The sequence below is a fragment of the Miniopterus natalensis genome, chromosome 12 (assembly GCF_054644295.1).
Source record: "Miniopterus natalensis isolate mMinNat1 chromosome 12, mMinNat1.hap1, whole genome shotgun sequence".
In the NCBI taxonomy this organism is placed as follows: Eukaryota; Metazoa; Chordata; class Mammalia; order Chiroptera; family Miniopteridae; genus Miniopterus; species Miniopterus natalensis.
The window spans coordinates 56,680,420-56,692,794 of NC_142092.1; the positions used below are offsets into that span (position 1 = coordinate 56,680,420).

Here is a 12,375-nt window from a genome sequence, read left to right on the forward strand (position 1 = left end):
TCCTCCTCTGCCTTTCTCATATTCAAAATAAGTCAAATCATGTATTAGGGGATCTTGCTGATAAACTCCTCTAAGCATTGCAAGTCAGCAAAACTAGAGAGTAATGCTTTACTCAACATCAGACTCTAAGCAGAGACATATTTTCAATCAACTCTTTTACTTTATTTTTTTTTTAATTTTTAACAATAAGTAGTTCTAAAAACTACTGTAAACAGGCTATCTACTGCTCTTGGTTACTGAATTTTGTTTTTAAATTAGAACTAAGTGTTTCCATAGACTGACATTTGGAAATAAGAGCCCCTGAAAAATCACTCTACAACCTAGCAGTCACTCAGCTAAAAGTTCAGTCCCAAGTAACAGGGAATTATTCTGAGCAGCTCTGACACTGACCATTTTCCTGTTGGACAGAGATTTTTCTCTCTGAAGCTAATCACTGCTCTAACATCTCTCCCTCATGGTTTCCAAGATTTGTTTAAAGCACTCTCACAGGACAGTGGCTACCATATTTGATGCGCTCCTCACTTCCACCTCTCCCCACCCCTGCAGCCCAATTCCCTTCCCTTATCCTGAGTAAGTAAACATCTCTGGTTCCTTTCATTGTTTCTCACACTGATTCTGAGCACTTCTCATCACACTGGCTGCTTATCCATACCCTCCTTCAGTATGACACACAAGAATGCTGATGACAGTCCAAGTGTGCTCTACTTTTTAAGATGTACTTCTTTTTAAAGAACCTTTTGGAAAATGAATATTCAATATCATTAAAAGACAGATATTTTAAAGCATAATATTTCCATTAAAGATTAATAAAATATTAAAGCAGAACATTTTCTAAAGATTATTTTAAAGAATTTTAAATGCAATATGTAACACTACAAAAAAAAACACTTTGATTTGCACGGTCTGCCGTTGCTGCCCTTAAAGCTAAACTTTCTTAGAAAAAGTGACCCACCTAAATGAAAAAGCAATATAATCCAGACAGGAATTGATACTGCTCTCAAGTAGCGCTCAGTGCTTGCATTCCACTTGAATGAAACAGTCAACACATAGCCAACTACCAACGTCCAGATCTTAAATAAATGAAATATAGACACAGCTGTAAAATATAAACACATGAAAATAAACATACAATTGTACAAAATGTGCAAGCATCTATATTGCATGAGATAAGACAGATACGACAAAGGCAGGTGCTACTAAAAGGAGCAGGTGCAGGCTTTCCTCCTGTTTAGGTAAATCAAGTTTTGAAGTAAATAGGCATTTAAAATCCCATATAGTGATATTATTTAAATATTTTTAAACAAAAATACATATAGTTTTAATTTAAGATATATTAAAGTTCAAAAACTACTATATGCATAAAGATACTTAAGACAAAATATTCACATTTTAAGCCATGGACGTAAGATTTTAATATTACAGAATTCTTAAAGTTTTCTCTATAGATTGTTTATAAAAGAAAAGAAAAAAAAACACAACAAGAAAAGGTTAAAATAATCAGGCTAAGATTCCATTACAGCCTATGAAATACGCTTCTTACAGTGAAAGTAATTTTTTAAATATTTTTTTTAGATGTTTTATTTATTTTTTTAGAGATAGAGAGAGAAACACAGTGAGAAAAACATCAATCAATCGCCTCCTACTGGGGATCAAGTCCACAACCTGGGCATGTGCTCTGACCAGGAATCGAACCAGAGACCTCTGGGTGCATGGGACAATCTTCAACCAACTGAGCCACACTGGCCAGGGTGAAAATTAATTTTTAAAAGCTAAAGTAAGGCAGACAGCTGAAGTGTGACCCTGATGAAATAATCTAGGCAATAGATGGTTAGAACCTATACCAGAGTTATATGCACATTTGAAGAAGTGTAGCTAAAAAAACATTACTACAAGAAACAGCAAGATTTAAAACAGAAAAACCAGCCAGGGTCCGTCCCCTCCTTAGTTTTCCCTACACTAAAATTAAATGACTCTAGCACTTGAAGAAGCATCAGCATAGCCTACGCAGAGACTCTCTAACAAACTCATATTTTAACAGAACATTTACAAAAGATGCAAGGAATATATAATCCAGAACAAATGTGAACACCAGAAACATATTAATATGACCTAAACCTTGAAAAGGCAAATTAAAACAAAAGAACTTTAAGCCATAATTCAGAGAATAAAGAAAAAGGAACTGATATGATTACTAGAAAAGAAAAAAAAAACACCACACTACCTCCTACTTTATTTTGGTCATAACTGTCAATAAAAATAGTCTTCAGGTCTTAAAAATGTTTATAACTTCTGACCTGAGAATTCAGCTTTGGAACCTTACTAAATAATGAAAAACTGTATACAAAGAAGCCCAAGAGAATGTAATTTAGAATACTAAAAAGTTGATAGCCTAAAAGTTCAAAAACTGGGAAGTGGTTAACTATGGATAATTCACTTAGGAAACTGTTACACAACTATTAAAAGAGGTTTTTGTAAGCAAAGACTATATATTTAAAAATACTCCTAAGACTATTAAGGAAAAGCAAAATACAAAAACACATATGACATGATTACATCTACTGCATGGTGAGGAAAAAGAAAGGTACTAAGAAATTAATGGTTGTTTTGGGATGGTAATCGTTGTTTTTCTTTTTCTTTTTTATGTATTTTCCAAATTGTCTTTAATGATCACTAATTTTTTTATACTGAAAAAGGATATTAAAATATTCTTCTTCAAGCAATTCTATTAGATTAAATATTACAGAGATCTTATGAGTACATGGGAAGTGAGACTATTGCTGCTTCAAAAAAGTTCAAGCTTGCAGGACCACACAAACTTAACTCTGGGAATTCAGAGATTCTGAGCTATGACTGTGGAGTTCAACCCAAAATGTGAGTGTAATAATAGTACACTTACATAACACTTACTAAGGGCCAGGCCCTGTTCTAATGTTTTATCTGTATGAACTCATTTAATTCTCATAACTGCAGGAAATAAGTATAGTTATTCCCATTTTACAGAATAAAGAAACTGAGACTTCAGGGAAGTGACTTGCCCAGGGTCACAGAGCTAAAAAGTGACAGAGTGGGCATCAGAACCCAGAAATCTGGCTCCTGAGTCTGCTTTCTTAACGAGAAGGAGAAAGAAGAGTGGTGCTAAAAAAACTTAAAAAAGGAAAAGCATCTCCAATATTCACAAGGGAAAATAAAAACAGTCGATTTTAGCAACTACAAATTGATGAAATAAAAAATGATCCTTAGCAAACGGATGGTCCTAGGTGGCATGTTACACAGGGGTAATCAGCCCCACCCTATTAAACATGAAGTCAGTAATTTAGGTGAAAGATGAGAAGGCATATTAATCAACTCATAGTTTACACAAAATAGGGCATAGTCAATAAAAACCGAGATGACGATAATGATTCAAAAAGATGTCCTGCCCGGCCGGGCGGGGCTCAGCGGTTGAACATCGACCTAGGATCCAGGAGATCGTGGTTCAATTCCCAGTCAGGGCACATGCCCGGGTTGTGGGCTCGAGCCCCCGTTGGGGGCATGCAGGAGGCAGGCGATCAATGACTCTCTCATCATTGATGTTTCTCTCTCTCTCTCTCTCTCTCTCCCTCTCCCTCTCCCTCTCTCTCCCCCCCACCTCTCCCTTCCTCTCTGTAATCAATAAAGATATATTTTTAAAAAATAAACAAAAAGATGTCCTGAAGTTAGAACAATGGGCTAAAAATGGAATAAGCTACCACCACTAAAAGCATCTGAGCAAAAGCTGACCATAAGTCACGGATGACAACGGAGAGTCTGCCCTCAGTGAGAAGCTGAGCTGGAGGATCACAAAAGGTACAAGCTTTCAGATTTTACGTCTATGATACTTTAAAGCCAACCTCCAAGAAGTTTTTGTTTCTTATCTGTACTTAGGAAGCAGTATCACTATCAGGGAGAGAAAAAAAATAACAAGACTGCATACTTCACATTTTTTAAGGGAAATTCATGGTCCAAAATGAAGCATGTGTTTTTCACCTAGTAAACCTGAAACTCACAGATAATCTCATTCCAGTTTAAAATAACCACTGAAATTGGTTATCAGTCCCACTTCTGGGAATTTGGTTTACAGAAGCACTATACACTGTGCAGACAGATATAAAAATGTTCATTGTGGCAGTTTAAAATACTGAAAAATTTATAAGCTAAATGTCATTTTATAGAGTACTATTTAAATAATGGTATCTCCAAAAACAGACTTTCAAAGGTGTGAATATCTATATTCAATGACACAGTATACATCATGCAAGTGCAAATTTATAATGGTGAAAATATACTCTCAGAAATGTTAAAAAAGATATTATGCTGGATGGTTGGATTTCAGGGGTTAATTTGCTTCTTTATGCTTTCCTTCAAATACTGAATTTCCTCCTAAGAGTATTATTATTTTTATAAATAGTAAATGTTTTTATTTTAAAAAAAACAAGACTTCTGGCTTATTTTGGATTTTTTCCCCAATATTTTGAAATATTTCTTCAGAAAAGTCACAGAATATTATTAGCTCAAAAAGCATGGCCATTTGTAAAAAACACTTTAGAGTTCCCACTAAACCATTATGATTATACAATTACCAATGCTTAAAAATGTTTATCAGGTTATCCTAATACAAATTCAGAGTGAAGATAATCTGGTAGGAGCACTTTCTAAAAAGCATCTAGAAAAAAAAAGTTTTTATACTATAGTACTACTTTAAAAAAGTATATCTGTAAGTGCTAACAAGGAAAGATGTCCAAAATACAATGATAAATTAAAGACCAAGGTGCAGTTTTATATATATGTTATCCCATTTTTGTGGGGGTTTTTTGTTTTTTTGTGTGTGGTTTTTTTTTTATATATATCTTTATTGATTTCAGAGAGGAAAGGAGAGGGAGAGAGAGAGAGAATCATCAATGATGAGAGAGTCATTGATCGGCTGCCTCCTGCAGGCCCCTGACCGGGAATCAAGCCCATAACCCGGGCATGTGTCCTGACCGGGAATCGAACCCCGATCGCCTGGATCCTAGGTAGACTCTCAACCACTGAGCCACACCCGAGCGGGCTCCCATTTTTGTCTTAAAAAAATGAAAATCCTATACTTTATTGGTCCACAAAGGCAGAGAAATAAATTTAGAAGACCATTCATCAGTAACAGGAAATGGTGGCAGAGAAACGAACTTTTACCTACAATTTCTACACTGCTTAAGCTGTTTTTATATAACAAGCATGTTTTACTTGAGCCAACTTTTAAAATTAATAAATATTCTTTAAAATAACCTAAACTGAAAACAAGGATTTGGACATTCAAATTTTACATAATTTCCAGTATGGATTGCTAAAAGTGTGACTTTAAGAGAGTTTTTCATTTCTCTCTGTCTCTCAGAGAGATATGCTGAGCTTCTGAGCAAACTTATTCAACTATGAATTCTCTTCCCAGAATAAGTCAATGAACAATAGTTCATACACAAGAGGTCATACTTTCCCAAATTTACGTTCTTTAAAACAATGTGTCCTTTTCAAAATATACATTCAGTACTTATTTTAAAACACTATATAAGACTCTGCATAAAACTTGGCAATGTGCTTACAAGTAAAGCAAACTATAATCACATTTTTCTTTCATTTCACTTATTATCCAGATATACTTTTCCAATTGAAAAATAGTAAATGCATAAATTGTAAGAAGAATTTGCCTTTTAAACTATGTCATTGTTTTTTTTTTATTGTAATCTGGGCATTAACTGGAAAACAACTTGGCTTGCTTCTATTGCATGTTTTTGAAAAACACTTTCCTAAGTCTTGTACAAGAGAGAAAAAACCAACAGAATTCTTCCCAAGTTATGGAGCCAACAGCCCTAAATATAGCCCCAATCAACTGCAGCTTCAGGCACTTCATTCTGCTTTAAGAAAGCTTAATGCTCATTTGAAATCAAAATGTTCAACTGAGAAAGAATCTAAGCACTGGAAATCTTCCTCCTTAGTGTTGCTAGGCAAGCAAAAACACACCTAGAAAAGGGCTCAGAAGTGGAGCTAAGTAGGCCTGGATGGCTAAGGTACACTTCCTAAGAGCCTCACTGGCAAGACTGCCAAACTCTTCAAAGCTGTAAAACTTAACACCAAGGAGCCCTAGAAACCGTTCAAGTTAATCCCACACTTCACTGGGGTTAAGTAAAGTAGCCCAGAGAAGAGCCCTGGTCTGTTCAAGGTCACGTAGCAAGTTGTTGGCAGAGATCAGTTTAGAATCTCATCTTTCAGCCACTATTCTTTTCCACCTCATGCTTCTTTATAAAGTAAAATGAAAACAATGCGATTAGAGACCACAGAGAAAACAAATCTATTACTACTGCAAAAACTGTAAATGGTCTTGAAATTTTCCAACACATCTGAACTAATGGAGAGAGGGAAAGCAAAACACGCCCAGCAAAGAAAACTGGTGGAGCGGGGAAGGCTGTTAGCTTTTCAGCTTAACAAGTCTACTCCATGAGGAGATCCCAATAACCCTAAGGACTGAGTCACATGTGAGCTTGGTGCAACGAATGATTTTTTTAACTGTTAAGAAATCACTAAGTCAGTACATTATTCTAATATATTTGAAACTGTTTAAAAAGAACTACTCATACCATAAGTGATTAGTCTTCACTTGTAAGTAGGATGGAGTGTTAGGAGATGAGAGTCAAGGCGCACAAGCAAGGGGAAGGGGAACTGAACTAGCAAGATAAACTGGGAACAAAGAAAAATAAAGGCACTGAAGATACTACAAAGGAAAACTGGACAGGACTTGTAAATAACTGAACAGATACAAGGATAAAAGCAAAGAAGAGAGATGGCTAAGGTTTCTAGATGACTGGAATCCAGGGGTATTTCAGGGAACACTTGTGGTTAGTCCAATCCTGATATTCTTCCATTTTTTTTCCTAATAACTAAAGTCAAACTAAAAAAATTAAACTAAAAATTTAAACACAACGTATTGGGAGAAAACTTTTTAAAATCCTTATTGAAGGTCCTGATGACAAAGGGACTTCAACTGCTGACAGGTCTGTTGAATACTATTTACTAACAAAAAGAATAGTTCAATCTCTAGTCAATCTTCTCACCTGTGAAATCCCTCCTACTGCACAGGATTATTGTGAGAATGAAAGCACCTAATCCAATGCCTAGTTCATGGCTCAAAAGCTGCATCTTAAATGTATGTACTGTCAGCTCTCCAAAACGTAGATATGCTTAAATGTAACTTTTCCCTCTGCCTCTACCATCTATACGGCAGCAGGCTCAAATTTACAAGCTGTCCAGAAAGCATAAAGACTCTTTCTCTATAACAGGCAGCCCTGCTTGGGATTACAAAATCAAACTGGCCGTGAACTATGAGACAGAAAAGTTACAGACTGGGCCCCCTGCCCAGTAACATAACCTATTTTCCGGTCATGCCAGGACTTAATCAACACTTTTGCCTGAGAGCTGAAAACTGGTCTCTGCTTCCCAGGTACACCTTACCCCCATCCAGTCACCCACCCCAGTGCCGAAACACAACTGCAAGCCTGTTTCTCTCAAACTCAAATCAACCTCCAGGCTCTATTTCCAATTTAGTCCCTCTACCACTCCCTACTCACTTCTAACCATCTCATATTGTCTCTTTTGTAATGTGTTTTTTTACTCCCACCTCCTCTCCCTTACCCCGACCACTTTAGCCAAATAGCTGAGTTTCAAGCCTTTTTAAAAATCATTAATTGGCTTGACCTTCCTCCCTACTTTTAGCCTAATCAATCTTGGCCCTTACTTCTCTTCTGCTCATCCACAAACCATACAAGGGTATTTGTATCTTCATACAAAGATGAAGATTTATGTTCAGTAAAACAATATTCAAAACTATATACACTGAGCTGCAAGCCCCTTTACAAGTATCTAATTTCCACTATCTAAGAGTGACTAGCAGGAATGCTTCATTTTCCACTAATCATGCCAATTTACCCATCTATTCAACTTCTCATTATATATATGAAAATATACCATATACATTAGTTAGGCCTTTCATTTCTAATTTCCTACAGTGCAGTGGATAAGCTACTTGGTCTTGGCTACAGTAATTTACAGTAAATTGCAATATCAACAGTCAAAAAAGGTTAGCAGACTCTATAAACGTGTTTGACTTTGAAGACTGAATTTCCTGAGAATAGGAATCAGGTCATAGCAGTCTTTACATTTCTTCTTTCCAACAAGAGTATTCTGGTTTCCAACAAGAGTCATTCAATGAACTTAACTGAACTGCAAAACAAGGTAAAGAAGAAAGAACACTGAACTGGGACTCCATAAATGTGAACCGTGGATTTGTTCACAATATGAGTGACTTTGGGACAATCACATTCTCTGGACCTCAGAAACCTTTCCTGAAGAGAGGCAGGCATCAGGAAGTAAAGTGTAACTCTAGGATCACTTCTACCTGACAAGCCAGCAAGGCCCCAGAGATGAAAAGGGGTTGTGGCACATCCCTCCTTCATACAACTGAAATAGCCCAGTCCTCTTAGAGGCTAAGACTTCTGTCTGATCGCTTCGCTGCTGCACACACAGGCAGCATCGCAAAATTACGGATGAGGTGCTTCCCAATAACTTGCAAGGCCTCAGTGGCCTGTAACTGGTGAGTAATGAAGATACAGGGTGAGGCAAAAGTAGGTTTACAGTTATGAGCACATGAAACACAGAGTTTATTCTTGTATTATTATTTACGAATTGTATTATTTGCCTTATGAACTGTAAACCTACTTTTGCTGCACCCTGTATATCTGTGTGTCTGTCATCTCCAGAATATGTTCACATATGACTATATGCACCTTGAAGTCAGAGCCTACATCTTACTCCTTTTAAATACTTCACAATGCCCAGTATTTAACATACTCAATCAACTTTTACCTTGACCTGAGAGAAGGTATTGATAGAGCAAGAGAAGACAGCGGCTCTGGGATCAATCATTACTCTACCAACAACTTCAAGCAAGTCAAAACCCTGCTGGACAGATGAGAATTATTTTGCAACTTGATGTCAAGGTGCACTGAACACTGACAAAAGAGAATAAAATTATTTTTAAATGGTACTGTTTACTGATCAATTAGCATTCTTATGCATTAACTATCCACTTGTCTTTAACAGTCCCAGTTAAATATTTGAATAATTAACTGGCCTGAGTTAGGAAATGTGTCACTGAATTATCTTTGAAACCCCTTCCAATTCTAAAGCCCCTGGTCACCCAAGAATCAGGAATCTACCTCTCTTACACCCAGTCTGCTTAAGCAATCCCGACAGGGACATAAGTAGCTCCCAAGAAGTAGAGTGTGGCCAGGAAGAGGCCAAGGTGGCTCAGCCTTGCACAAAGTACACTGAAATCTGATGAACTGAGAGGAGCCCCGGACTACTGAGAAAGCTTTGTTTTAGGACTTGAGAAACCTGAGTCAACCAGTCCCCTGCTTGTCCCTAACTAGCCCTAGCCGGGTTAGAAGTCACCTCGCCTATCATGACAGGTTAAACTAGGACCTCTAAGGTCCCTTCCAGCTCAGACATCCAGGAAAGTCCCACTTGAGCAGAAACGAAGATGGCCAGAGCACCCCCAAGCCTCGTGACCAGGAGTAAATTCAAATCCACCTGCCGATGCTCTGGATCCCCAACCTGTAAAGCGGAACAGTGATTCCCAAGAGGGGGCCTGTCCCCCTAAGAGGATCTATTAGGATGGGGGAGGGAGGAGGGGGACAGGTTTCAAACCACGCCCGCCCTCTCGTTGGAAGCAAGTGCGCCCAAATCCTCAGATGCATGGGAAGGAAGGAAGGAGGCTGACACTGCCGCACAGGCGTGGACCTCCGGTCGCCCTTGCACACTGAGGAGGAGGTGCAGAATCGCAGCCCAGCGCACCGGGGCGGCGGAGGAGGGTGCTGTGTGCCCGCCGGGACCCCGGAGGCACCCGGCGGAGGCTCACTCACCCACAGGCTGCTGAAGTAGTCGAGGCCGCGGCAAATGAGCGCGCCGGCGTGCGCCAGCAGCACCTGCACGCCCAGGTAGCTGCCCAGGCTGTAGAGGCCGTAGAGGAGCGGGCCGCCGGCGCCCAGCAGCAGCAGCAGGCGGCGGCGACGCAGCGCCTGCTCGCCCAGGGCCTCCACGCCGTAGTCGGCGAAGCAGAGCGGCAGCAGCAGCGCGGCCAGCACGATGGGCGTGTGCGCGCGGTGCAGGCGCTGCAGCCAGTGGCGGCCCAGGCGCGTCAGCGAGCTCTTGAAGGGGTGCAGGAAAGTGCCGCACAGCACGGCCCAGAGCAGCGGCCGCAGGAAGGCCTCCAGGATGAAGTAGACGAGCACGGCGGCGCCGCAGCACAGGCACACGAACAGCACGGCCCCGGTGTTGTAGAAGGCCTGCTTGATGGGCTTGTCGAAGCGGAGCGCCAGCGCCGCCGTCCGCGGGGTCTCCCCGCAGCAGCCGCCGCCGCCGCCGCCGCCGCCTCCCGGCTCGACCGCGCGCGGTACCCGCGGCGTCAGGCCCGGGGAGTCCCGCGGCTCGGTCGCCTCAGCAGGAGCGCCGGCGCCGTCGGCCATAGTGCCTCTGAAGCCGCCGCCGAGAGGCGGTGCTGGGTAGCCGGAGAGAGCCACCGGCGAGAGGCAGGGCGGGTGGCGCGCGGCATTGTGGGAGTTGTAGTTCCGAGCTGGCCACCGAGCGCCTACAGAACCTTTAGCAAACTACAACTCCCAGAGAGCATAGGGCGAATCCCTTTGCTCGGCAGGGTCCAGGTAACAAGTTTCTGAACTCAAAATTTTACAGGAGGAAAAGGAAAGAAAAGAAAAAAAAAAAAAGCGCCCTTCACCGATTGGTTAATGTTAACTTTTCGGGGAAGCGGAATCCCAAAAGAGGCGCTACGTCCGCAAGCTGCAAACGCAGGCTGCACGTTAGAATCCCGAGGAGGGCGGCGAAGTGGTTAGAGCGTCCGCCGGCGGACGGAATTCGATTCCTCTGGTCAAGGGCGCGTGGGGGAGGCAACCAAGATATACGTCGATTTTTTTTTTCTCTCTCTCTCTCTCTCTCCTCCTCCCTCCCTGCCTCCCTCCCTTACATTCTCTCTAAAAATCAATGGGACATCTGTGATATTTTAAACAAAAATAAAATTTTAAAAAAATAAAATATAATAAAAGTTGGCAAAAAAAAAAGGGTATTAAAAAAAAAAAAATCAATGGAAAAAATACCCTCAGGTGAGGATTAACAAAACAACAACGACAACAAAACCCTGACCCCCAGATTCTGTCTGTCAGGATTTTAAATAGCGATTACCATATGGCAGGCCCTGTTCTGAGTGCCTTATTCCTGTGAAACTTACTTAATTCTTGGAACAACCCCACAAAGAAGGTGGTGTTATTATCGCCACTTTACAAAGAGGAACACTGAAGCACAGAGAAGTTGAGTGCCTTGCCAAGGTCACACAGCTAGGAGGTGACGGAGGAAGGACTTGAACTCAGAGTGTGGCTCTTACGTCTAGGCTAAGTGCTTTGCTAATTGGTCTGCCAGGGATCCTTTGGGATATTTTTTAAAGCTCTTCAGAGGAGTGCACTGTGCAACTACGGTTGACAACCATTGGTGCAGATGTCAGTGTGGGAGCAATCTCGGCTCCTAAAAGTGCTCTGGGTCAGAGCCTCTTACTGCCACTATTTCTTTTTGCGACCTGAGGTCAGGTCAATTAAGCCCACAACCCCCATTTCCCTTTTGTCACATGGAAACGATAGTAATAGAAGCACTAGTCTTAGAAGAGAGAAAAGCAGCTCTGGGGCAGTGCAAGGTGCTTCTGTTCTGTTGGGAAGGGCCTAGAATCCAAGTCTACTAGCTGTATCTCAAACAGCATTTTTACTTAAAAAGAGAGAGGGAGGGAGGGAGGGAGGGAGGGAAAGCAAAGAAGGAAGCCTTTACCCAGTACCCAATGTGTGAGTGCTTTGAAACCCTGCGAGTTACCCTTTCCTGTTTTCAATAAGTTTCAAAGTAAAAAAAAAGTAATTCCTTTCCATCTTATTTTTGGGTTTCAGGTCACAGTCCTTGTTTTTCAAGTGGTCTTTGGACTCTGATTCATTCTGTAAATATTTTGCTTCAGTTGTCCTACATTTTGCTTTGCTTATTAACTACTTTGTCTAGAGCTGCTGGGATGATGTTTACAAATTCTAGCCACATTTGCTTTCAGTATCCATTTTACACTGACTCAGATTCTCACTTATATAACAACAGTGCCTCAGCATCCCTCCCAAAAAACTCCTCAGTAATTTCTAGGGAGTTTCAAAGGAGCGCCTCACCTACACCCAGAGACTTGAGTCAACCACCAACTACCCTATGTCCGCCCTGCCACCCACACAGCTCACTGGGTTCAGTGAC

The 12,375-nt window shown here is 40.8% G+C and overlaps 1 protein-coding gene across 2 annotated transcripts in view; it reads right to left on the reverse strand.

Moving 5' to 3' along the window:
* The window catches only part of TMEM245 (transmembrane protein 245), a 68,215-nt gene extending 57,650 nt beyond the window's left edge, over positions 1 to 10,565 (reverse strand). For both annotated transcript variants that reach the window (XM_016213729.2, XM_087822810.1), the window contains exons 1-2: positions 9,963 to 10,565; positions 953 to 1,070 (exon numbers count right to left, since the gene is read on the reverse strand). In XM_016213729.2, the coding sequence (XP_016069215.2) occupies positions 953 to 1,070; positions 9,963 to 10,565 (721 nt within the window). The remainder of the gene's footprint in view (positions 1 to 952; positions 1,071 to 9,962) is intronic.
* Between the last annotated feature and the right edge of the window lie 1,810 nt (positions 10,566 to 12,375).